General features: G+C 59.7%; 1 protein-coding gene across 4 annotated transcripts in view; it reads right to left on the bottom strand.

Annotated features, from left to right (window-relative positions):
- Positions 1 to 8078: 8078 nt before the first annotated feature.
- DPP6 (dipeptidyl peptidase like 6) overlaps positions 8079 to 25253 on the bottom strand; it is an 851682-nt gene continuing 834507 nt past the window's right edge. For all 4 annotated transcript variants that reach the window (XM_049642150.1, XM_049642146.1, XM_049642148.1 and 1 more), the window contains 8 exons: positions 24834 to 24903; positions 23322 to 23516; positions 17129 to 17183; positions 14473 to 14584; positions 13046 to 13104; positions 12171 to 12243; positions 12007 to 12080; positions 8079 to 9954 (listed from right to left, as the gene is read on the bottom strand). In XM_049642150.1, the coding sequence (XP_049498107.1) occupies positions 9808 to 9954; positions 12007 to 12080; positions 12171 to 12243; positions 13046 to 13104; positions 14473 to 14584; positions 17129 to 17183; positions 23322 to 23516; positions 24834 to 24903 (785 nt within the window). In that variant the 3' untranslated portion in view covers positions 8079 to 9807. The remainder of the gene's footprint in view (positions 9955 to 12006; positions 12081 to 12170; positions 12244 to 13045; positions 13105 to 14472; positions 14585 to 17128; positions 17184 to 23321; positions 23517 to 24833; positions 24904 to 25253) is intronic.

The following is a 25253-nucleotide window of genomic DNA, read 5'->3' as shown; positions in this document are numbered from 1 at the left end:
CGGGGGGGGGGCGGGGAAGTGTGGAGGTCGACTGTGGGGCGGGGCTGGCGGGGGAAGGGGGTAGGGGGACTGGCCTGGGGGGGGCGGGGAAGAGTGGAGGTTGACTGGGGGGCGGGGCTGAGCGAGGGGGCGGGGCTGGACTGGAGGTCGCGGAAGTCGACTGGGGGCGAGGCCGGCGGGGGGTGGTGGGGGGGTTGGGCTGGGGGGCGGGGGACGGGGGTCGACTGGAGGAGCCGGATCGATTGGTGGGGGCGGGGATCGCCTGCAGGGCCCTTCAGCTGCGGGCCGAGCTGCGGGGGGGCGGGGCTGGCTGGGAGAGCCCTGCCCTCCGCTCCGGGGACGGCGGCCCTGGTCCCGCCCCTCGGTGCCCGCGGCTGTGCGCAGGTCGCACCTGCCGCGGGAGACGCTCCCCGAGGCCTGCGGGCTGGACGTGGCCCGGCCGTGCTCGCCTGGCGGGAAGCAGAGAGACCAGCACGATGAGGGGCTCGCACACGTTGACCGAGCGCGCGTTTGACAGGACCCGAGCCCCTGGGGACCCTCAGGCGGCCGTCACGTTGCGCATTGACTGGAGCCCCAAAGTTCACGTGGCCTGTGCGTGGGCACCGAGCCGTTTCCTGTTCTTGCCGGTGCCTGGAAACCCGTTCCCCAAATATTTTTCAGGATGCAGTTCAAATGCGAATTGTCAGGCCTTTTTCATACTGTTTTGGTTAAAGATAAAAAAAAAAAACAAACCAATTCTAGACATTCCGAACAATATTAGCTCCACTTTATTGACTGCCGGCCAAGCACGACTTTAGGAATTTCCATCCATAGCTCACATCATTGTCCCCTCTGAGCGCTTGTCTCTGTTCCACCAGGGAGAAAAGTTAGGCTCTGAGAGGTTAGGACGCTTGGCCCAGGACACACAGCGGCAGCAGAGACAGTAGCCCGCTCAGGGACTCCACAGTTTGTGTTCTGCACACCAGCGCCACCTGTTGGTCCTCACGGCCTCTCCTCACTGCAGCTGTCCTTTCTGCGGGGCAGGTGACCGGCCCTCGCACCCGGCCTGGGGCCCGCCCCCCCAACCCTCTAACAGCCCTCGCACCCCCGCGAAGCAGCTCCCGGGACGCCGGGCACAAGCATCGCTCCCGCTCACGGAGGGCAGAACTGCATCAGTCCAGCTGTCCTGGCAGCTGGCGGACTGGCCATGAGTGAGTGTGGGGGATGGGAAATCGGGTGGGTAAGCCACCAAACGCAGTGGTTTGCCATCACATTCCTGGCTACCTATCGGTGGCCACCTGGTGCCCGGCGTGGTGAGGCCCTGACGCAACGTGGCACGAAGCCGGCAGCCCCCCCACCCCCCCACCCGTCTTCCCCTTTCTCCGCGGGAACCATAGAAAACCGCAGGCAAAAGAAGCGCCATTACTCGCCAATGTGACAGAGAGCTGAGTGGGGACTCCCTGCAGAGTCAGAGCTGGACAACACGACAGGGAACAGGGCAGCGGCGGGGGGGCTGCGTTTCTCTGGCCGCGTCCGGCTGCCGCGGGCCCAGCCCCTGGCTTCACTCGGCTGGTTGCTCAGACCCAATTGTGTGCTGTCGCTCGCCCTGTCCTGCTTGTCGTGAGGGTGCATTTTGCGACTTTCTAAAGTGGAAAGGCCTTCAGTTTCGTGTGTGAAGACCCGGGAGAAGTTGCCCAGGGCCAGAGGGAGGGCGGGGGCCTCCTGCGCGGGGCACTCTGCTAAGGCCTGTCGGAACCTGCGGAAGCATCTGGATTGTCCTGCTCCTGAGCGCACCTTCATGGACAGGAGGAGTTTTCATTTTAGCAGGGGGCCCGCCTGCCTCACGACCAGCCCCGGGCACTCATGGGGCCAGCGAGGGCTTCCTCGTGTGTCAGGGGCTCAGATGACGAGCGTTTGGGATTGTATGGGCTGCCCATGCTGTGTAACAAATAACCCACCATTTACCGACTAAAACCCACAAGCATCTATCGTCTGGATTCTGAGGGTCGGGCATGCGGCTGCGGTTTGGCTGGACACTCTGGTTCACGTTCACAGCCCAGCTCTCAGCCGGGAAGCAGCCCGCGCGGGGGAATCCGCTGACCGGTGGGGGGGGGGGGCTCCATTCCTCCCCTCCTGCTCCTCCCCTCCTGCCACCCCTTAGGGCTGCCCGAGGGTCCTCACGTGTGGCACCGAGTTCCCCAGACTGTGATGAGATGGGGAGGGGGGGGTCACTGTCAGGCGGTGGTCGAGTTCACGGAGCGCAGTGGCTGAACGTTTGAAGGAATGTTTGTGACGTCTGTGCTCAAGTGCCGACAGCCGTGGTGCGTCGTGACGTTGGTGGGGCCGGTGCTGTGCTGTGAGGCTTATTCCCCGCCGTCCGCTCCTCCCCGGGGCCCCCGGACGGCCCGCTGCTGGCTCCTGAAGGAGGACAATCAGTGCCGCCTCCTTCCGTCCCCCGCATCACGGGGAGGTCACCCCCGCCTCTTCCCAGCCGCCGCGCGCCCCGTCTCTACCCACTCTGCCTGACACAGAAAAAAGAAAGACTCCCCCTGTCCCCAGACGGCCTGACATCAGGTGGCAAGATGCTGAGTCCATCTGTGGAAGATCACCCCCCACCCCCCCGAGGCCACTGAGGACACCACGGCCAGGATGGAGCGTGTGGTTTTGTGACCCGGCCAGAAGCTTCTCCCAGTGCAAGCATCCTCCGGCCCGTATAGGAGCCCCGCCCCCTCGCTTCCCACGGTGGCCCCAGATGTAACGGTCCGTGGCCAGAGAAGCTCGCCGCTCCTCATGGAAGGTGTTGCAAGAGGGAATCCTGCCCGTCGCGGTCCAGCTCTGTTTTCAGGGATGTTAGGCTGACCCTCTGAAATTGGCGGCAATAGAAGTATTTACGGCACAGAAATCCGCAAACGCTACAGACGGGCGCTTGTAACGGTTTTCTCCCGGAGACGCGCTTTCCCAGCACACGGCCGGGACGGTCATCTACGTCCAGCTCAACGGGCTGTCTTCTTCCTCTGAGCGCAGGGATAGCTCATTCAACAAATCATTATTCTGACTTGTAGACAATAGTAAGATGCCTGTAAAAAATGGTTATTTAGAAACTATACATTTCTTAACATAATCGGAGGCATAAAACTCCAACAATCTGCTTGCGTTCAAAAGCAGAATTGGGGGACATTGTTTGGTGCATTTTTAGTCAATGAGTTTGCTATATATATTTGGTTTTAAGATGCCCCCTCCCCATAAGGAATACGGGCAGCGAAATCTACTTGACCCATGACAGTAGAGACCCCAAGCTCCCCCGGGGTCTATGGATGGCAGTGATTTATATGTCACTGGCTCCACCCACTGCTGTCTTAATCTGGGACATTCGCCTTCTGAGAACACCCTTCCAAGAGTGCGTGGGAGAGAGCCCAGCACAGACACCGGCACAGGGCTTCCGTGGGATCGGCAGGACAGATGCCCCGCCCCGCTTGGGTGTGCGGCCTGTCCGGACGTACGGGGCAGCGTGTCCCCTCTGGAGCCCTTCACGACCCTGGGTCCGGCCACGTCGACCAGCAGAGCACGGGCTGCAGACCCTGGGCTGCCAGGGTGGCCCCGGATCCCCCGGAGGAGTCACCGGATGGATGCGGGTTCCCGCTGAAGTGGGGAGAACGCCCACCTCCCAAGCTCCTCACCTGCCTCTCTCCCGGGAAATGGGCCCGTCAGCTCTGGCTTGAGCTCCTGTCACAGAGTTAGGGCCTTCCAGTCACTTTCTCTCCAGGCGCCTGGGCAGAAGGCCCCTCCTGTACTCTTTCCCCCGAAAACAAACCAATCGGCACCACCCAAACCAAAACCAAACCTATTATTCAAGTGCTCGGTGGTCACAAGGGGTCACAGGTCACCTGTGCCCAGATAGGGCTAAACTCTGGCTTAGGACCCAGTGAGAGCCCCCTTTGGAGGGGAGCTCAGTGGTGGCAGGGGCCCCATTCTGGCAGCTAGCCATCTTCCTTCACCCGGGCCGGTGCCCGCACCTCTCTGTTCCTTTTCTTTCCTGGTCTGCGAAACGTAGCCAAGGACACAGCCTCACAGGGCGTTGTAGATCGATGTGTGAATTGTGTCAGGATTGTGCGTGGATCCACGTGGAGTGCACAGAACCGTGCCTGGAACCAAGCGAGCTTCCGATAAATGTTCATCACGATGGTTGCCGCGGCCCTTGCTCTGTGCCGTCATCTGCCTTTGCCCAACACGAGGGCTTTGTTGTCTGGAATAACCAGCCCTTACAAAAACATTCTGCAGCACCCGTTAGAGGTTTCCGGGCCGCTGAAAAGGAGCCGTGCTCGCACCGACGTGTGGGAGCCACCTGACGGACGGGTGTCTGCTTGGCCCTGAGGGAACAGAGAGGACGGCGAGGGGACAGGGTGCTCACCTGCGGCCTCTTAAGGTGGGACGGTGGGAGCCGCCTCTTGGCATTTGCACGCGCATTTCAGCGGCCAGAGGTTAGTCAAAGGAGGCCGGAAGTTGTGTTTCTTTCCTCTGCATGTCCACGGGCCCAGCTAAAACTTGGGGGCCCATTTCTAAGGAAGAGGGAGACAAGAACGAGGGTGCCTAGTAGAAAGTGTCTGCGGGAATTCTGCCACCGGCCTGCTTCCCCCCAGCTGGCAACGTCTCCTGATTGAGCAGGTGTCTGATGCCTGGGGCCACCCCGTTAGCCAGACCGGGGCGGGGCGGGGAGTCTGCTGCATCTATGGGGCATCCCGTGCGTCCCCAGCTTCTTCCATAGCTAACGGGAAGGGGGACGGTCAGGGCTATATTATCGGACACCATGTAACAAATTACTCCAAACTCAGTGGCGGGAACAGTAATGCTCATTTATCAGCTCCGTTTCTAAGGGTCGGAAACTCGAGAGTGGCCTGCCTGGCAGATCCCGGCCACCAGCCTCCGCAGGACTGATGGGGCAGGAGGACGTACTTCCAAAGCGGTGCCCTCGTGCGTCCTGAGTGTTGTGGGGGGAGACCTCAGCTCCTCACCTGGGGCTGCTTGAGCGTCCTCACAGCCTGATCCCAGAGACGAGGCAGAAGCTTCGGTACCTGTAACGGCCCAGCCTGGAGAGGCCCGCGGTCACCTCGGCAGTCTTCTTTGGTCACAGGAGTCAGGCCTCAGGAGCCCCAGCAGAAGCAGAGCCCTCCCAGGGCTTCAGATCTAGCAAACAGACATTTGACGAGTCAGAATAAACTCTCTATGGGCATAGAGCTCTCGACAGCCTCCAGAACAGAAGCGAGGGAAGGCTTTGTGCAGTAAGGCCGGGCCCTAAGACGAGGCAGGTAAGACACGTAGGCTGTGAGGTCCAAGGCGATGCCGCCTCCCAGGGTTGGGCAAGTGCAGAGTTGTTCAATTAGCCCGTGAACCTGGCCTAGCATCTAAACAGATCTGACTCTCAGTTGGAGTGATGTTGTTCCCCACGGGACATGGGGCGATGTTGGGGGACATATTTGACTGTCATGGTAAATAGTGCATCTGGTAAATAGAGGGCAGCGAGCAGCTAAGCTCCCTGCCTGCACAGGATGGCCGCCGCTGAAAGAATGATCCAGGCCGGGGTGTCCGAGTGGCTGGGAATCATTGTGAAAGGGGAAGTCGCGGTAAAGGCAGCTAGCACGTGTAGGGGCAGCAGTGTGTGGGGTTCGTGCAGGGAGAGGACAGCCTGTCCGCGTGGCCGGGCCGCGTGTGCAGGGTAGTCAGGGGAGGGGAAGTCTGTGAAATAAACTGGGCCTGGGGGTTGGGGGCACCGTAAGGTATGATTCAGGAGTTCGGACACGGGCCCACAGGAAATGGGAAGCCTCTGTGAGGGTTCAAGGGGAATTGGGGCAGAGAGACCAGCCGGAGCCGCGGCATTCAGCGTGATGCCTCTCAAGTGCGGACGGGTGCACACGGGCGCGTCGGTGTCCCGGGGCTTCCGGTCTACTTTGCAGAGCGCCGTCGCGGGTTCTGGTCAGCACCACAGCTCGAGGGCCGCGCTGTAGAGGGTGCGGCTGACTGGGGCCATTCTGCTCCCCTGTGTTGCTCAAGATCCCAGCCCGGGAAACAAAACGCCAGAACTGCCACCGCTGACGCAACGCGAGACTTCTAGCAAGGAGGCCCGACCTGGGGTTTGCTCGGAACCCAGACGTTGACACCCGTTTCCACCGAGGCCGGCTCCGTGTTGGCCGGGGGCTTGGGCCCCCAGAGCTGGCGAGGCCGAGAGCCCCAGCGGCGCCCGTGAGGCTCGGGAACCTGGCCTTTGGAGCTTGTCCCCACGAGAAAACACAGCGAGGGGAAGAAGCACCTAGTGCTGCTGCCTTTCCAGGTTGGGGGGCAGCCGCCTTGCCTCCCCTGGGCTCTAGCTCCCCGATCCGATCCGTGCAGTGATGGGGCTCGGGGGCCGATGGCAGCGTTGCAGCTTGTGGTTTGCAGGAGGGCCCATCCCGACTCTCTGGGGAGCCCCGCTCGGAGGCAGTGTCCCCGGGGTTGGACCCCCTCCCTCCCTCCCTCCCCTCGTGTCCCTGTCCCTCTCCCTTCCTCCCCCTCCTTCCCTCCTCCTCACCCCCAGGGCTCCCACCCACTCCTCAGCAACTCCTCTCCAACACCTGTTTTCTGCCAGCTGGAAACTAAACAAAGAGCACCTGCCAGGGACGGAATGTTTGTATCCTCCCCAAATTTATAGGTTGGAATCTTATCCCCAGGGTGGTGGTTTTACAAGGTGGGGTCGTTGGGAAGAAATTAGGCTTAGATGAGGTCATGAGGGTGGGACCCCATGGTGGGGTTAGCGCCCCGATAGGAAGAGAGAGCGCCCTCCCCCACCCGACCCCTCCCTCTCTGCCCTGTGAGGACGCAGCCAGACAGTTCAGCCGTCTATGAACCGGGAGGACAGCTCTCACCAGGCACTGGATCAGCCGGCACCTTGATCTTGGACTTCCAGCCTCCAGACTGTGAGAAGTACATTCCTATTCTGTGAGTGCCCCGTCTGTGGGGTTTTCTCACGGCAGCCTGAGCAGACGAAGACACCACCAGCGTGAGAGAGAGCAGGGCCGCTAGCTCCCAGGTGGCTGGAGCGCGGAGCTCCGGGGCTCAGTCACCATCCCTCGTGCTGGGGCGGGATGTGGGGGGGGGGGGGGACTCCGAGCTGGCAGAGGGGAGCCGCACCGTGGAAAAGGGGGTCAGGTGCGTCCCGCTGGGAGCCGTGGGCGTGGGGAAGTCAGGAGGGCTGACCAGAAGCAGGATCCTACGCGGTTGGTTGGGTGGGGTGTGTATTTGGCTTTCCCCGTCTGTCCTAAGTTGGAGGTGGGGGCGAGAGCGAGGGAAGCTGGCGGGTGTTGATCAAGGCCTGGCCGTCTGGGGCTGGTTGCCGCAGGCCGCGGCTTGGCTTCCCCGACCGGTGGCCGCGGGTTGGGGGTCAGAGCTCTGTGTTTACATATGATCTGGGGACATCCTCCGTCTGCGTATCCAGTATCTTACCAGGCTTCCCGGTGTCTCCTGTGATTATCCTAAGAACTCACACCACCTGCTAATGGAAGACGGCCAGAGGAGGCCTGAAATGCCTTTCCAGTCCCTCTGTGACACTGGGGCTTTAACAGGGCTTCCGGAAGGCAATCAAGCCTTCACAAAATCATCATTCGGATACTGCTAAGTCAGGCAGGAGAGGGAGGGGCGTGTTTTCAGGCCAGTCAGGATAGAGCTCCGCCCCCCAGCCCCGAGGGCACACCTCCGAGAGCGAGGCAGCCCGTGTGCCAGGGAATGCCACCGAGACGGAGGTTTTCCTAGTTTTCTAGCGGGCAATGCTGTGGTCTCGACTGAGAGCCAGGTTTGCTCTTAGTGTTAGGGAATATCTCTGTGTCCTCACCCTAAAACTTTAAAGACGCGACTGAAATTCATTTTCTCTGGTTGGTTTGGGACTTTTGATATATTTGAGTGGTCCTGTCCTTCCGTCCGTACCCCGCTGCCACAGGTGCGCTTTGTATTTGCCGCCCACCAGGCTCTTGGGGACAGGCATCCATGGTCGGGGCTCAGTGAGTACCTTGAGACACTTGACGCTTTGCACACTTCCTAAGCAGAGATGGTGGAGGATAAGCAAGAAAAGAGCTATCCGAGTGGTAAAATAATGTTTTATTCCATGGATGAACAAACGCTAGTATGCCACATGCTCACTCCCCTCCTGCCAGATCTCGCGGCCACAGCTGGCTTCCCCTGTCGGACCTAGTTGGCTTTGCAGTCGGTCAAGCCCGCTGAGAATGGCGAAAGCACGGTCACGGCTCACAGCGGTCCGGCTGCTCACGCGTCGGTCCTTTTCGCAAGTGACGTCTCACCCGAAAAAATCCGGTGACGGAGACCCTCCAATGGCGCTGACTGCAACTGACATTGCAAGCTCACGGAGACGAGACCCACGCCCTCAAACACCGAAAAGCGACGCGGACAAATCTCTGCCGACGGCATGTCAAGGACCCCCCGGCAGGACCGGACGCTGGAGAGATCAGTACTGACGTTCAGGTGGTCGACGAGCTCCGAGGGAAACAACAGTGATCGATGCATTTCCGACTGGCACTGGTGGGGAGTGCGGGTCAGCCACAGAGCAGCGGCATGCAGGCGAAATGAGCTGGTGGAGGGCCAGGGCCCGATCCCGTCTTTATATACAACGAAATGAAAGAGACACCGGGAGCACCGGGGGTTCGTCCCGTCGGAGGGTGTGTGACACGTGGACAGGCTGCTGGCGCACGGTGGCGGGGCCACCGAGCCGTCCCCGGGGCGGGAGGCCACCGCCCGCGCCCACGCTTCCCTGGCCTGTCCCCTGAACACGCGCACAGACCCGGGGATGGAGTCCACCCTTAGTCTTTTTACCTTTTTTTAACCAAATGCCATCTGAAAAGCCTTGACAAGGTATCAGGGGGAGAAAGGACAGGCTTCAAGACATACGTGGATAGTGTGAGTCTGAGCCAAATCCCAATGCAGCTTCGTGGGAAAGAAGTTTTATTTAGGATTTTTTTTTTTTTTTTTAGTATAGTACTGGATGTTCGTTCCCCTCAGGTTTTTGAAATTTCTGCACAAAGTCTCAAGACAATCTTGAGGAGAGAGCAGTTAGTTGCTTCTGATGTGTTTCTTTATCCAAACAAGTGCAAAGCCTACACGGGGACCGAAGAACAGAAAGCAAACAAAGCCAAGAAAGAACGCAAAGAAGGAGAGACACAAAGAAGGAGAGACAGCCCGTGACCCGAGACAGTGCCAGGTAAAAACCATAGAAAAATACGAATTAATTCCATAAGGTTAACCATTAGCGAAGCTACGGGAACACCGGGTTCAGCCCTGACAACGCCGGACCTCCGAATTACAGAAAGGAGCGAGCCGATCTATGAACACGTACTGCTAAAATAATTGTGCTATAGTCGTTTCCATGGCGTGGGTGTATCAGACAGGGTGGAAAACTGCTCATGTGGACGCGGCCGCTGGCCAGGGCGGGTCTTTGCGCTACTGCGGGAGAGCTGGGATTTAAGGGCCGGTTTCTGCATTGCTGTCCGTCCTTCGTTCCTTGGGGAGGGGCCGGGGGATGCACCGGTCACCCTGGGGCCAGGAGGAGGCGATGATGCTGCTGCGGTGGCCGCTCCAGGCGCGGCGGGGAGGGGCCCTCGGGGGGCGATGACGCGTCTCGGCCTGGGAAGGAGCTGGTTTCTGAAGCAAAACCGCCTTCGGGACACATGCTATGGAAATCACGCTTGCTGCCCTGGCCCCGGCCTCTGCGGGAGAGGGGGGTGGGGTCCCGGCCGCACACTGTTCCAGGGGGAGCCCCCGCCGTGCTCAGGGCTGGCTCTGGCTCCGGCTCCCGGGTCAGTCCTCCTCCTCCTCCTCTTTCGCTGTGGCTGCGGGGACTTTGTCCTGAATCCGGAAGCACTCCACAAAGAAGTTGATGATGGACCGGTACAAGTGCTGGTGCAGGGAGGCGCTGTGGAAGTAATGGCTTTCGTCCGGGTAGATCTGCGGGGAAGGCAGGGACAGGTTACTCGCCGCTGGGGTGGTCGCCCCCCCCCCCCCCCCCCCCCAAACCCAGCACAGCCCGGGCACCGCATGCGGCTTGGAGTCAGCCCGAGCAATGGATTTCCTAAACCCCTCCAGTGCTGGCGTCAGGGCACTCAGGGCACCGGGTGCCTAAATTAGACCACGCTTTGGTCACCAGACTCGGTGCCGCCTGTGCCGTCCGTCTGGTTTGCATTTGCAGCAAGGACGGATCTGAGGTCTGGGACCACAGAGGCTCCGGCCCAGGGCCCCAGGGCCCAGGATCCCCAAAGACACGGGAAGTGTTCTGTGCTCTCTCTACAACCCTCACAGGCCGAATCCTGCTGCTGTGTTCTGGGGCCCGGCCACCCGCGTTTGGCTCGGCCTCTGACCGTGGGCAGGTAACTTTCCTGGGCCTCAGTTTCCAGCTGTGTTACGTGGAGATGATTACCGTGACAGAATCCGGCTCATATCGTTTAGTGAGGATTAAACGTTATGCTCCCTGCAGCATTTAGAACGAGGCCAGGACACGGGGAACGCGAAGAAGACGATGTGAATGGCCGTCCCCGTATCCTAGAGGCGCCACACCATTTCCACGCAAAGGCACCTGTTCTGGCAGGGACTCAAAGCCAAGTCTCGCTGACCTGGAAGCCCACTTTCTTCCCGTGACACCTGCTGCCTCCCGCATTCTGAATCCTGTCTTCCTCTGTGTCTCTGGAGGCGGGCATTCACCGTTACTTTAGAGTAGTTATTACCGATGAGAGTGAACTATTATGTATATGGTAGAATGTCTGTGGTACAGAAGGACACAGAGCAGGAGGCACGTCTCTTCCTACCCGGGTCCCCTGTCCCTGTGCCCTTTTCTGGAGTTGCTTACTGTTGCACATTCACTGAGGATCTGTGAAAACCTCTGCTGTGCCTGCAGGCCCGGCGCTGGGCGTGGGTCCCTTTCGCTGTCTCGAGTGTGGTCTACAATGCACATTGCTCAAAAGCTTGCCGATTTCGCTTAGTCTACCTCTTGGACGAGTGATCCACATCCGCACACGGAGACTGACCCTGTAACCCACCACGGCTGCACTAGGTGCGTAAAATGTATTTACACCACGGCAGCTATCAAACTCACTACGATCTGAACACTTGCAAAGTGAGCTCAAAGGTCACATTAACCAAGTCCTCTCTTCCCCCTTCAGCAGCTCAGGCCAAGCCCCCTCCTTGCAGGGACACACGTGTCCCTCCAAGACAGCGATGCCAGAAGGCCAGGGGCTCGGAGACAGAAGGCAGGCAGCGGTCGGTGCTGGGGCCGGTGCTGTCTGAGGGCTGATGGATGCTTAGGGGAGGAAATCTCCCATTGATCCCTGGACCTGAAAAGACCATCGGGGTCTTTTTTGCCAAAGGGAACCCCTGGTCAAGAAGGAAACGGAAGATGTTTCCAGAAGGAGCACTGTGCATTGCTGGAAAAAGCCCAGCCTTGAGCTGCTGGGCCAGTACTGGATGCCAGGGAAAACGAGGCTGTGAGTACGTTTCATGGGAAGGGTAGCACTCTAACGGCTGCTCAGCCACAGATGATTCTGGAACATTCCTCCAGAATTTAGTTAACGTGTGGTATTGTCCGGCAGGAGGCCAGTGAGACAAGTTTCAGGACCTGCACGTGTAAAGCCCCCCAAGGCCCCCAGGATGCTACTCTGGTCAACACTGGGACAACAGTCCCACTGTCACCCGCCAGGGACACCACCAGCCTCACCGTGGGTGTGGTGGCTGTCCTGACCTTGCTCACCGCGGGACTGGGTTGGGGGGGGGGGTGCTACAGGGGTTTTGCACACAGCTCGAGTGTAGAACCGAGCCATCAGCATCAATTAGTGGAGAAAATAAGCACGCGCTAATTCGTCTGGCCCGACGTGCCCCGGCCTGTCTCTGACAGCCGCGACACGGGTGCGTCTGCAGACACGGGATGAACGGAATACCAATCAGTTCCTTTTCCACGAGAAGAATGTGTCTCTCCAAGCGTGGAACAGAGTGGGTGTGCGAATACTGTACCTGTAAGCTGTAATTAGCCTTCCCCTTAATTAGTTGTGTAATGAGTTCCGCCGTGTGCTGGAAATGGATTTTTTCTGTTAAAGAAAACAAAAAAGAGGACAGTACGGGTTAAACCCAGCACACCATCAGGGGCGATGCAGGGAATGAGCGTCCCCGGTCCTCACCGTCAGCGGTTGCATGAATGATTAGAAACTGCTGCTCTTCCAGGGCTGACACTCGATGAGCCACCTTGGTCATCTGCACAGGCAGGGCAAGGGGACAGAGTTAGCGGGCCTCACCGCAGCCAGCGAGGTGTTCGTCCTGGGAGAAGCGGGGGCTTCGCAGGGGAGGGGAGCGCACGGAGCGTCCCAGAAGCCTCCCTGCATGAGCTCCTCTTAGGAGGAGGAAGGGGTGGAAGAGAAGAGGGCACAGGAGAGCTCCCTTCTGCCCACGGCAGGTGGCCCCAGAGGGCCACCATCTCAGGCGGTGCCACTGGGAGATGACACCCGGCCAGAGAGTCCCGTGGTCCACGCGCAAATCCCAGCTTTGAAGCCAGGTCCTCCGGGCAACAGAAGTCCGGCCTCCCCCTCACGCCCCCCTCACCCCACTGAAGAAACACCCAGGTGACACCTGCACTGAGTCACTTCGGTGGCTATGGCCTGGCAGGTGGTATCGGAGAACTTTTCTGTAGCCCAACCAGGGGCTTATCTCCTCAAAGCAGAACCAGCCTTGGATGAAGGGACCGGCAGTCACCCGTGCCGACGACCGTGGATCCCGGGACAGACCCTCTGTCCGTCCGAAGACTTTCCTAACTCCCCTCCTTGCCTCTCGGGTGCCAGAAAGGGAAAGCGGACAGACCCGGGAGAGGCCCCGCTCACCAGGGTTCACGGCCCGGTGGAAGGTTTTCTCAGAGCGAGTTTGGTGGGGGAGAGGGGGAGACCAGCAGGCCCGGGCAGGGAGCGTGGGTCCCAGAACTGGGCCGGGGGCCAGAGGGGCGCGAGAGAGGAATTCCGGAGGGGCGGCCCGAGCTCGCCCGATTCCCCATCCTGCCCACATGTACCTCGTATGCCCTATTGTCAAGTCCGTGGAGGCCCAGGTACCTCTCGGAGAATGCAGACGCTGGAAACGAGAAGAGGGTGGAAGGGTTACCCGAGGGGAGCCGGTGCCGAGCCCCCCGATGCGGGGACGCCCTTGGCAGGGGGCTGGGGCAGGGAGGGTGGGCTCACCCACACTTTCAGGGCAAACGTTTGTTTCTAAAACACCGCCTCAGCCTGCGGGGCTTCACGCAGGTAATCAGACAGCACCCCGGTAACATTCGAGTGTCTTAGAGCTGGTGGCCGGCTTTTAAGCAATACAGCAAAACCTCAACCGTGTGAAACAGTGACTCTGAAACCCCGTGAGCAGGATAAGCCCTCACTTTGTTTCAAATACAGGAAAGGCTACAGATCCTGAAGAGCAGATTGCCATCAGGATTTGCTCTTTTTCTGTTTTTGTTTTGTTTGGTTTTAAACACTAGGCATGTCGGTGTCCGGTCCCGGGTGAGGGTCTGACGTCTGCCTGTCGGCGAAGTCAGGCTGGAGGAAGCACCAAACACTTCTGCAGGGGGCAGGGGGATCTTTCGTTTTCTTTTTAATGTTGACTTGACAGTGTTGTTTCTTTACTGTTGGTTTATTTTTGAGAGAAAGAATGTGTATGAGCGGCGGCGGGGCAGAGAGAGAAGGAGTCACAGAATCGGAAGCAGGCTCCAGGCTCCGAGCTGTCGGCACAGAGCCCGACGCGGGGCTCGAACCCACAAACAGTGAGATCATGACCTGAGCCGAAGTCGGACGCTTCACCGACTGAGCCACCCAGGCGTCACAGGGACATCCTTAATTAAGTGGAGACGGCACTGGAGGATTCCCCCACCTGGGGCTGTGACCTATCAAGGTGCAGGATGGTACATTTATGTGCATCCAAGTCAGGCACCTTTGAACCCGCATGATTAAAAAAATTAAGAAAGTCTCACTGAGTTGAAAAAAATCTGAAATACGTTACATGTATTCCCATGGGAAAACGAATTTTAAATTATTACGAGTTTGAAGGAGGGGAGTGCTGGGACTACAAGTTCAAGTCGGCATTAGAGCATTTGTCAACGTGTCTTTGGTGAGCCTCTTGGCTGCAGGAGTCAGAGGTCCTCACAGTCCACGGGGTCCCGGGTGCTGAGATGGGGCACCAGGGAGGGGTCGGCCAGGGGACCCCTGGGTGGGTCTCGAGCTCCTGGTCTCGTGTGTCGGGAACGTGACTTACGGGTCTCGGGGGGTTGACCGGTTTCATTCAAACAAGTGACTGGAAGCCCTCCCTCCCCTTCCCAGGCTTCTGTCCAGGTTTCTCATTAGCCCGGGTCGCCTCCCACCCACCGTGGGTGCATGAAGCAAGGGAGGCAGGGGAAGTGTGGCGGGGCGGGAGGCATGGGGCCGTGCGGGGGCCTCGTCGCGTCAAGACCATTACCGTAGAGCTTGAAGTCTGTTATTGGAGAGAGAGCAGAGCCACAGGTGAAAAGCTGACCCTGGTTTTCACCCTTCGCTGGGAGTATGTAAGTGCTCAGGTACCCGCCGTAGTCCTGCGAGAGACAGAAAGGGGGACAAGTGGGCAACGTGTCGAGGATTCTGTCACAACAGCCTCCGACGTAGGTCAGCGACTCAGCGGCCACTGTCATGTAGCTTCTGCCAAAAAGTAAAAAAGGATGAGAGGCAAACACCTTGTCGGTTAGATATTGCATGAGGCACGCCTCCCGTCTGTGGGCCTGGGGTCGTGGGAGCCACGTGACGGGAGCTGCGGTCGCGGGTCAGGAGCTGCGCATGAGGTTCTCGTCAGGCCCCTCCCGAACCAGCATATTCCCGCAGTGCCTCGTGCTGCCTTCCCGGCTCCAGCGGACCCAGCCACGTGAGGGGACCGTCAGGGGCCAACAAGGAGCCTGTGTCAAAGGGCCCAGGGGCTGGTCGGCCAGAGTGCCCGGCTCAGGGCCGACAGGGGGCACGGCAGGTCCTTCTCGTCCTACAGCCCCTCTACCTTGGGGCTGGCACGCAAGGCCCCTGCTTGAACGCGGGCCTTCCGGGGAGAGTGAAACGTCACATGCTATCTGCCACGGGCACCTTCAAAGCTGCTTGGTTCAGATGTGCTCTGTCTCGAGATCCCAGAGGAGTGGGACACAGATGAGATGCTGTGATGAGCAGCGGTGGGGAGGGACAGGGGCACGGGCTCGAGATAGCCAGGTATGTTAAGGATATGGGGGCTGCTAACGGTGTTGTGTGGGCGTGTGTGTGTGTGTAGGGAGTATGTGTGTGTGAGTCTGTGTATGTGCGTGACTGTGTGTGCATGAGTGTGTGCGTAAGTGTACACGGGGGGTGGTCTGTGTGTTCTGTATGGGAAGGCGTGTGTGTGGGGGTGTGGGGGTGTGAATGTGTGTGTCTTGGGTGGGAGGATGGAGCGTGAAGGAGCCATACACCTGACGGAGACTGTGTGTGTAGCCCGTGCTGTGCCAAACTCACTGTAGAATTAACCGTTATGACCTATACGCTCGTTACGTTATAACTCAATAGCGTTCCTTCAACACAACACGAATGTCTTATCTTAATGACAGTAAAAGTGTCTTTTTGGTTTCTGGTTAATAATTTTCATTGTCAGTGGAATCTAGAAGTCCTTGAAGTCATTCTGCCATCTGTTTTCAAAAAAAGTGTGGACTGACAACACCAAATGCTGGTGAGGACGTGGAACAGGGAACCTTCGCTCACTGCCGGCTGGGATGCCGCACAGGGCAGCCACTTTAGAAGGCAGCGTGGGGATTTCTTACAAAACTAAACACACTTTTTACCCTGTGACCCAGCAATCGTGCTCCTTGGTATTTATTCAAAGGAGGGGAAAACTTTTATTCGCACAAAAACCTGCACGTGGAGGGTTCCCTCAGCTTCATTCATAATTGCCAAAACTCGCAAGTCGGTGAACGGACCAACGGGCTGTGGTACGTGGCTATTACTCCGTGCAGAGAAGTAACGAGCTATGGAGCCCTGAGAAGAGCCTTAAACGCGTACTGCTCAGTGAAAGAAGTCCGTCTCAAGAGGCTGTGTGAGTGTTTGAGGAGGAGCAACCACTGAACAGAGACAGGTCCAGGCTGGGGGCCGTGACCCGGCAGGCAGTCCGTAGGGCAGCAACTTTCCCGGGTGGGTGCGGGTGGGTGATAGATGCCGACACCCAGAGTTACACTTACAGATGATCCGACTGGCTCTGAGCCCCTCTCGGGCAGTGAGTGGGTCTCCGCCAGCACGGAATGAGCCTCCAGAACGCTGCGCCTGAGAGAGAAGCCCCTGGGCCCTCCCCTTTACCGCCCCACCTCTGGTGATGCCAGCGGGGGTGTGGGAGGGGTGTCTGGGGTCACCCGCCCAGTGGTGCCACGTCTCAACTATACACTGGCCCCACAGAACGCTGGGCACGGAAGGTCCGGAGGCGATGACATTAGAGGTAGTCCTGTGATTACCGATTACCGTTCGAATCTCCACCTGCACTGCAGTCACTGAGGTGCTCCCCGAGGGCCTGTGCTCTGAGTGTCCCCTTGGAGGGGCGATGGATCTGTGTCTATCCATCTGTGCCTGTGCCTTGTGAAGTCTAAGGCTCACGGATCCAGGCTAAGAATGGGGGGGAGCGTGTGCCCAGGTGGTACTAGGTGGCCCCCCACAGGCCTGCCTTGCAGCCCCGGGGCCTGCACAGCACCAGCTGGGCCACCCTGAGGAACGTGAACTGCCTACTCCTTCCACGTCAGCTAACCTGACTAGTGCACATAAAGATACGCGGAAATAAAGGCTCCTGCGTTCCCTCGTTTCCTGGGGCACCACATCAGCACCATGGTGGGCTTGCATAAGAAAAGTAACTAGGAACCTAATGAATCTGGCTTCTTTTTCTTTCCTTCTAGATAACAGAGAGAGTGAAACTCTAATAAATAAGCTGGCCAAATGGTGGCTCCCCTTGCTGGAATTGCTAAGCGTCCAACCTCTCGCTATTAAAAAAATGTAACTGCTCTCATAGCACCGGCCGAGAGACATTCTGAGCAAATCAGACCGGGCCTGGGTGATGGCAGGGCTCTCGATGGGATGGGTGCTGGGCACAGGCTCACCTTCCCAAACACGGCCACACGTGCCTTATCGATGTACTGTTCCTTCAGCATCATCCTGCAAGGCCAAAGAAGAGAGGGCTGAGTGACTGTGCACCTGCATGGTGGCCCAGAGCCGTGCTTTCCCACCATTTCAGGCATGAAGACCCCCCCCCCCCATGTAAATCAAAGGAAGTATTGGAATTCGAAGGTAATTGTTGCTTTTCTCTATTCAGCGCACAGGTAGCTTGCCCATGTTAGAAACCTCAAAGTGCCCTCACAAGAGCTGTCCAGGTGTGTAAAACTTGCCGACCGAGAGCCAGGAATGCAAAGCAGCTGATGCCGATCCAGAGAACAGGCCCTGTGGGGTCCCTGTCCTCTGCTCCAGTCTGCCCCTCACTTGGACCATGTGGCTTCTAGCCACCCCAGACTCTGGGCGCGTCCTGCAGGGTTGGCCTGGAGAGCAGACACTCCGGTTCTGTGCTTGGAGTCACGGTGCTGGGCTCCCAATCCACCTGCAATGTCCTTTGTCCCCAACTCCCGGGTGGGGGTCCCTGTCTTGCACCTGCTTGGTGGCAGACTCAGCCCTGCCTTGTGCTTCCTGCCTTGCCTGGCGCTGTCCGGGTCCTGCCTTGCCCTTGCCAGAGTCTCACTGATCTCCCCGGTCGCCCCTTTTCCCCACAAAATGATGGGAATCTTTCTGGTTTCCGGGCCCTAATTCAGCAGCGGGAGTCCTGCTACCTGCTGGCACGTGACCGGCTGCTTTCCGGATCTCTGCAAGTTGCTTCCTTCCACGCATACACCCCGCTGCCAGAGCCCCTCCCTGCACTGCTCCTTCTGTTTCTATCTGCTTCTTGGGGATTATTCCTGTGTTTCTGTTTTCTGTGTCCTGCTGGCAGGCTGGAGCCACCCCATCCCTGATAACTGCCCTTCTCAGCCTGAAGGGTGTCTAAAACTCTGGGTACCAGCCCTCAGAGACAATTCTTTTTTTTCCTTAAGATGACTCCCCCACCCCGCGTCCCAGGACAAGGCCAGTCCTCCGTGGTCAGCACCGCGCTTCCATGGCCAACGTCCAAGGTAAATGGACACAAGGTCCTGGGGGCTGAGGGCCCAGCTTGAAGCAGCAATGTCCCCGACTTTTCCGACGGAGGAAGGTGGTGAAAACAGCTGAAGCTGGTCCTAGAGAGACCAGCCCCACAGGAGCAGAAAAGAGAAGAAAACCGGAGTGGACAGGTTACGAATGTGTCTCAGCATTTGAAAAGAAATACTAACAGCGTGAGCAGGATCCGGAAACAAGGGAGAGATAGGACAAGTAGGTCCGCAGAAAGTTACTCAAGTGAGAGAAAAGGCAACACACCTCAACTGTGATGCTCCAGCCCTGGGGACTAACAGCACTTTAATAAACTTGCTTTTGAAAATGTTGTGCGGGTGTCACAGGGTAGCCCCATAGACCTCCAATCGCCTCCCTGGATTTTCAGACATGCATTTGGGCACACGTGAGATGCTCTGGCTCAGCCAGCTTTCACAACCAGCCCGCCGGGGGGCCCCAGGAGGATGCTGCCCCATGGCCGGACCTCCAGATCACACTTGCTGGGATCCACGTGGCAGTCTGTGGGGACCACGGAGTCTGGCGTGGGCGATGTGCACCACAAAGGGCTCCATTCCAAGTTGGAAAACACCTTGGATTTCCTTTCCCAGCCCTGCTTCCAAGTCCACAGGCGGCCCTGGGTCTGGCAATCCCTTCACCTAATTACCTGGCGACTCACTTCTTGATCTAAATGCCAGAAATCTTGGTAATGATCCTCATTTTTCTGGAGTCTTCCAAGAGTGCTTGTTTTTCCAATACCAAATATTTTTATTATCTTGTGCTTCTATTTTCACTAACCAACCGAGCAAATCCCATGTGATGATTTTTTTTATGGTGAATAGAACTGCAAATTAAGGAGAGCCCGATTTCACATGCAGGTAGCACTTTTTTTTATTACTGGGCTTGTCTGAGGCCTTGTGAAAAGCAGAGGCAGAATCCATCAGGGTGCTTTCTTTAAAAAAAAAAAAAAAATTAACATTTATTTATTTCTGAGAGACAGAGAGAGAGACGGAGACACAGAATCCGAAGCAGGCTCCAGGCTCTGAGCTGTCAGCACAGAGTCTGATGTGGGGCTCGAACTCACAAATGGCGAGATCATGACGTGAGCCGAAGTGGGACGCTTAACCGACTGAGCCACCCAGGCGCCCCATGGGTGTCTTTCTTAATGGAGCGTGTTCTGAGTCTGGTTCCTTGCTGATTTGCAGAGGCCCAGGGGGGATGGGCTCCAGCCCTCAAGATGCATCGTCTCCTGGGGGAGGCGGGCTAACACGGTGACAAGGCAGCAGCACTGATGATGTGGCATGATGGGACATACGTCCGTTGTGTGGTATGGTCACTGCTGAAGGAGCCTAGCGCAGCGAGGGGGACCCGAGGGGGAGCCGTGCGCTGGTCAGGGTGGGTGGGAACCGTGTGGACGGGAGAACACTTGGGAGATGGCGGCACGGGGTCCTGGGCGAGCGGGGCTGTTTGTGGGGCGGTGTGGAACTTCGGGGGGACAGCGTACAAGTTTGCACCCTGCGTGCCGTCCCTCCTCCCTTGAGAGAACCAGCCGTGAGGGGGCTGCTGACCACCGGCGGTCACATCTTCTGACCCTCCGTGGCGTCCACAGCATCCCAACCCGGGGACTGAGTGCGGCAGGGGCCCTACGACCACGCCCGGCTGCCTGGCATGGGATCCTGCCCTGTCTCGGCGATGGGCTCCCGTCATGCTGGCGGGGACCCTCAGAGCCTCGCTGCCACCGGAAGCCCCCTTTGTCCTCCAAGCCCCTCCCCTTTCCACGGTGTCAGACTCCACTGCAGTGTGGTGGCCACCCGGGCATCCTTCGCAAACAGCCCTGCCGACACCGTCTGCTAAGTCCACGTTGGCACCCTTCTTGGGGACCCCAGCTGACACAGGTGCCACGGTCCACACGGCTGCCTCAGAGTGGGGGAAGCCCCCAGCCAGAGCCTGGATCTGGCAAGAAAGAGGGGGCAACGGTGGCGGAAGGGGGGAGAAACATGCCCAGCGCCTTCTTCCAGCTCGGTGCGACAGGCGGGGGCTCCTGACTCCGGCTCTGAGGCAGGGCGCCCTGCCCACCTCCGCGTGCACTCGCTGACCAGCCTGGGGACTCTGCCTCGAAACGCCTCCCAGGCGCGCCCCACCTTGCCACCTGGCGGTCCCCAAAGCACCCACTCACGGACACCGTGGTCCTGCCCAGTCGGCCGGGACCGTGCCCTCCTGGTGGGTCTGTCCTTCGCCACACCTTGGGCACTGATAGCCAGGGGCAGTCGCCCCGCCTGCTGGGCTGGTCTCTGGGGGCCACGAGGCCACTCCCACGTAGCAGCCAGGGCTGGGGAAGGTTCCTCGTCTCCCCACCCTCTTCCTTCTTCGTCCCCACGGGCGTCTCCTCCTTTCCGCTTCCCCTCGCTCACTGTCCACGGGGCTCCGCTGTGCTCGGTGCCTCCAAGGATGAGCCCTACGAACAGCCACAATGGCTCCCGTGTCCTCTGGCATCTAGTGGGTTCTGCCAGTGGGGGGGGGGGGCGGGGGGCACGGCCGTCAGGTGCTCCCTCCCCGTGGCCGAGGTTCTCTTCCGGGCCGGTAGTGGCTCCTGCTGTGGCCACCGCAGCCTCACTGGCTCTCCCTGACCCTGCCCGCCCCCGCAGACTGCAGGGTGACCCGTCTGCCCCCCGTAACGACTCAGTTTGAGCGCCAGGACGCTGACCCACGCGACTTGCTGCACCGCTGCCACAGTCACGGTTCCAAACAACAAAGCTGACCCTGCCACCTCCTTGCTGAAAACACCTCTTGTGGAACTGCTCCTACAGGGCAAGCAGCAGCTCCTCAGGACCACGTGGGAGGGATCTCACAATCCAGCCCTGTCCTACCTCCCCTCCCACCCCGCCCACGGCCCACGCACACTGTGGTGTTCTGGTGTTCAGCATGCCCCCAACAGCAGTGCCTTTGCATTGCCTCGGGCCTTCGCTCACGATGTGTTCTGCGCTGGGAATGTGTATCTCCCGCGTTCGGCCTGACAGATCCCTAGTAATCCTTTGAGGTCTTGTGCACAGGCCACCTCCTCCCAGAAGCCCCTGAGGCAGGGCTGTTTGTTTCTGTAGCCTGTGCTGCGAGCGTGAGTGTTGGTTCCGCCCTGTGCCAGACGGCTGCCCTCTCCCCTAACGCAGCGGCCAGGCCTGGGAGGGGATCCGCTCTCGTCGGCTGTGAGGACAGCTGCTGACCCAGTGGGGCTCCAGGACAAGACACGAGGAGGACGAAGACGGGAGAACCACAGAAGGGGTGGGCCTGCCTCAGGGTCTCTCAGACTTCTGATACCACGGGGTGATTGCTCTCTGAAATGAAAATACAGACCCGGACCGCACACAGAGCTTGCAGAGTTCTCCCTGGCGTGGGCGAACCCTGGGCCTCGGCTTCCTGCGTGTCTTAAGGTGGCTGTAAGGTTTTCATCAGTTCGTGTATTCTGGTGCTGGGAAGCTTGGTCTGTCGGTTGACATGCTGTCTTTCCGGAACGGGTTCTGCCTTGGTTTTTGAACAGATGGCCGGATCAATTCCTTAGTTTTGAAAACGCCTAGAGTGTGAAACAGCCTTTTTGCTCTCTGGTCCCTGTGCTCAGAGGGGAGAGGCTAGACACGGCCAGGCGCCTGCAGGGGTGCGGGCCGCGGGTACGCCTGAAGGACACTGCGTCCTTCCTTCCGGGGCCCCTGGAGCCAGAGGCCCTGCTACCATCCGAGAGGGCTGCTGACGAAGTCCCACCGCCATATCCAAGTCCAGCCGGCGCCCCTTCCCTTTTCTGGAGAGGCCTCCCTCGGTGGACACCTGCTGGCTGGCCCCGCCCCCACAGAACCCACGTGCGCTGTCCACCCTCCTTCCCCCGCTGGCAGGGATGGGGGGACCCTTTAGGTCTCAGGGTGACGGCCCACACCTCTCACTCGCCGGTGACGGGTTCTGGACCAGGCAGGGGCACGTAAGGAGAGGTTGGCTGGGTGCTTCTGGGGAGGCTCCTCCCTTCCTTTCTGGAAGTTTCTGGAGGTGGCTCGCTCCCCAACCTCTTGGAGGCGAATGGAGAGGCCCGGAATGAGGTGCTCCTGGTAGCCATGCTGTGGGCACGAGGAGAGTCACTCCAGGTGATGCCCTCACGGCCAGCTGAGCAGGGGGACGGGGAGAGCCGGGCTTTGCGTGGCATGGCCGGGTCTGTGTGTCCATCCGTCCCGAGGCCACCATCACTCTAGACTTCAGGGCCAATACAGTTCCTAATTTTTTTTAATTTAATTTTTTTTTTTTTTTTACTGTTTATTTTTGAGGGACAGAGCACGAGCAGAGGAGGGGCAGAGAGAAGAAGACGCAGATTCCGAAGTAGGCTCCAGGCTCCGAGCTGTCAGCACAGAGCCCGACGTGTAGCTCGAACCCATGAACTGTGAGATCATGACCCGACCTGAAGTCCGACCCCACTGAGCCCCCGGGGGCCCCTAATGGCTCTTTATTTTTAAAGCTTGGTGGCCATGGTGCGCCTGCTCCCTGGCAAAAACATCCCGGAGGCGTCCTCAGAAGCTTCCCCCTCTCTGCATTTTCCACGGGGCACTTACAGGGCCTTGGACACATCACGTCCTCGGCCAGGGGGCGTCCTCACCCGCCCCTAGCAGGGGGCACCACTCACTCATCACTCACGTCCCAGTCACTCAAAAGGGATCCGACTGCCCGCCCGCCACGGGCCACCAGCCTTCTCAGAGCCGAGAGAGATCCGAGATCCGTCTGGAAGACTCTGGAAAGTGAACTGTCGAGACCGCGGAGCACGAGGCTGGGAGGTGTGTGGGGGATGGGATGGCACCCCCGGTGAAAGCGTGTCAGCCTGTGCTCTGGACCCTCCACGGGGAGGAGCGCGGTGCCGTCCAAGTCCACGGCCCTCCCATCCACCCTCAGCAGGACTGGCGCACAGGCCCCTGAGTCCTTCCCGGGACAGCAGCGCACTTGGTCGGTCGCTGCGATCGGGCCCTTCCCACTGTCCTTAGGGCGAGGAGGGGAGACGCTCCTGGGTCCTGTTCTCCCCCGCACCTACCGCCCACCTCCCCTGCCCTCCCCTGTCCTCCCCTGCCCTCCGAACGGTCTCCGTGCACCCCGCCACCCCGGGGGCCTCACCGCACGGCCTCCGTCTGGTCCTTCTCCTCCAGGGCGCCCAGCCGCCGCCCCACCTCGTGCAGGAGCTTGGTCCCCTGGAAGCCGCTGCCGCGGCCGTCGCACTTGAGCACCACGGCCCCGTGGCTGCTCACCATCACCGTCTCCCAGCTCACCTGGAACCGCTCGGCCACACTCTGGCCCCCGGGGGCGCCATCCCTGCAACACAGGCCCTGCCTCGCGCATGCGCTGTGGCCCGACGCTCCTCCCCCTCCGCTGCGCTCCCCCCTCCGCCCCCCTCCCTTCCCCTCCCTGCTCCTGGGCTCCCCCCTCCCCTCCCCTGCGCTCCCCCCTGTGCGTCCCCCTCCCTCCACCTGCGCGTCCCCCTCCCCTGGGCTCCCCCCCTCCTCCCCTACACTCCTCTGAGGAGTGTGTATGCAGGGGCGTGTGTATGTATGAGGTATGTGTCTGGGGAGTGTGTGAGAGAGGCAGGTGTGCGGTGTGGGCGTGTGGGAGAGGGGTGTGTGTGGCCGTGGGCAGCGTGCCAAGGCTGTGCAGATGGTGGGGTAGGTGGGTGACTGCGACACGGCACCAGATCGTGGGGTCCAGGCGGCGGGCACGTGTGCGAAGGCCGAGGCCCGAGGACAGGAGCGGCCGAGGAGCGCAGGGCTGATCAGGTCACTGGACCTGGGTGACCCCGTTCGCTCCTAAAGCACCGCGGACAGCCCCGCTCTCTCCCGGTCTCTTTCCAGTCACCGCGGGGGCAGTGGCTCCAAGAGGCCAGGCCGGAGCCTGGTCAGCGTTTCCCTGGTGCCCTGCCTTGAAGGAACCCCGGAGGGGGGCGTGGGGGTGGGGACAGTGCTTCATCTGGTGGCATGTGCCTCACCCCCCGGGGGGCACAGGCCAGCCCCTGTCTAAGCCTCAGGGCAGCTGGGCAGCATCTGAGGTGCCTGTGAAAGCGTGCTGTCCCCGGTCAGGACCCCCTCAGCGGTGGCAACAGCGGCTCTCTTCCAGGCCGTTCTCCAGACCCCGCCAGAGGGCTCATTCACGCACAAACAAAACGTCTGAACTAAGTCCTTGTTGGCAGAGGAGTGGCGTTCAAGGCAGCTTGCTGCTCAGGCCGTGCCACCCTGGTGCCAGCTGGGGAAGCCAGCGGGTCGGCCGTGCCCGCCCCCCCCCCCCCCCCCCCCCCTTCTTGGGGGACCTGTGCCCGGGGTGGGGGGCGGTGCTCAGAAGGCCTCTGTCCTGTGACGTACTGCCCGCCTGCGGGACCAGCTTTGCTGTCCGTCTCTGGGCCTGGTCCCTGAGCAGGAGTGGATCGGGGCTTGGGGCTCGAGCCCCCCTTCCTCTACCAGGCGGCTCCCCGACTTGTGAGTGTGGTCTGCCACCTGCTGGCGGCCAGCCTGCCTTCAGTTTGCAGGTTGCAACCTCCTTTCTCGAGCTCGCCGTCTCCTACGAGTGCGGTGGTTGTTTTCCGGGGTGTTACTGAGCCCCCCCGGCAAGGACCACGAGAAAGAAAGAGGCGACAATACTCACACCACCAGGAGCAAGGGGTAGTGCGCCGTGTCGGTGAAGGTCGCGGGCTTGAGGATCTGAACGGGGAGGTCTAGGCAGGAACAGAGCACAGGGCCGCACGTTAGGGACAGCACAGACAGGGAAGGAAAGAGCCTTGGCCCCGGTGCCAGAAAGGCCCTCTGGAGGGGACATGGTGGGTCCCCACCCCGCCTCCCCGGGGCTGGCCCTGAGTTTTCCCTCCGTGCCTCCGGCCTGCTGAGTGACCTTGGGCAAATCACCCACAACCATCTTGAGGCTGAGTCTCTCCATCCGAAGCTTAAATTCAACCTCACAAACAGAGCGAGCTGAAAACCAGAAAAGACCAAAATGCCATAAGCACTTGTTAAGAGCCGAATTCTAGGCTGCGAGAAACGAACCCCCAAGGGTGACATTCGTCAGTTA

This window comes from Panthera uncia, chromosome A2, assembly GCF_023721935.1.
Source record: "Panthera uncia isolate 11264 chromosome A2, Puncia_PCG_1.0, whole genome shotgun sequence".
Taxonomy (NCBI): Eukaryota; Metazoa; Chordata; class Mammalia; order Carnivora; family Felidae; genus Panthera; species Panthera uncia.
Note: the sequence above shows the minus strand (reverse complement) of the source record. Positions and strands in the feature narration are given on the sequence as shown.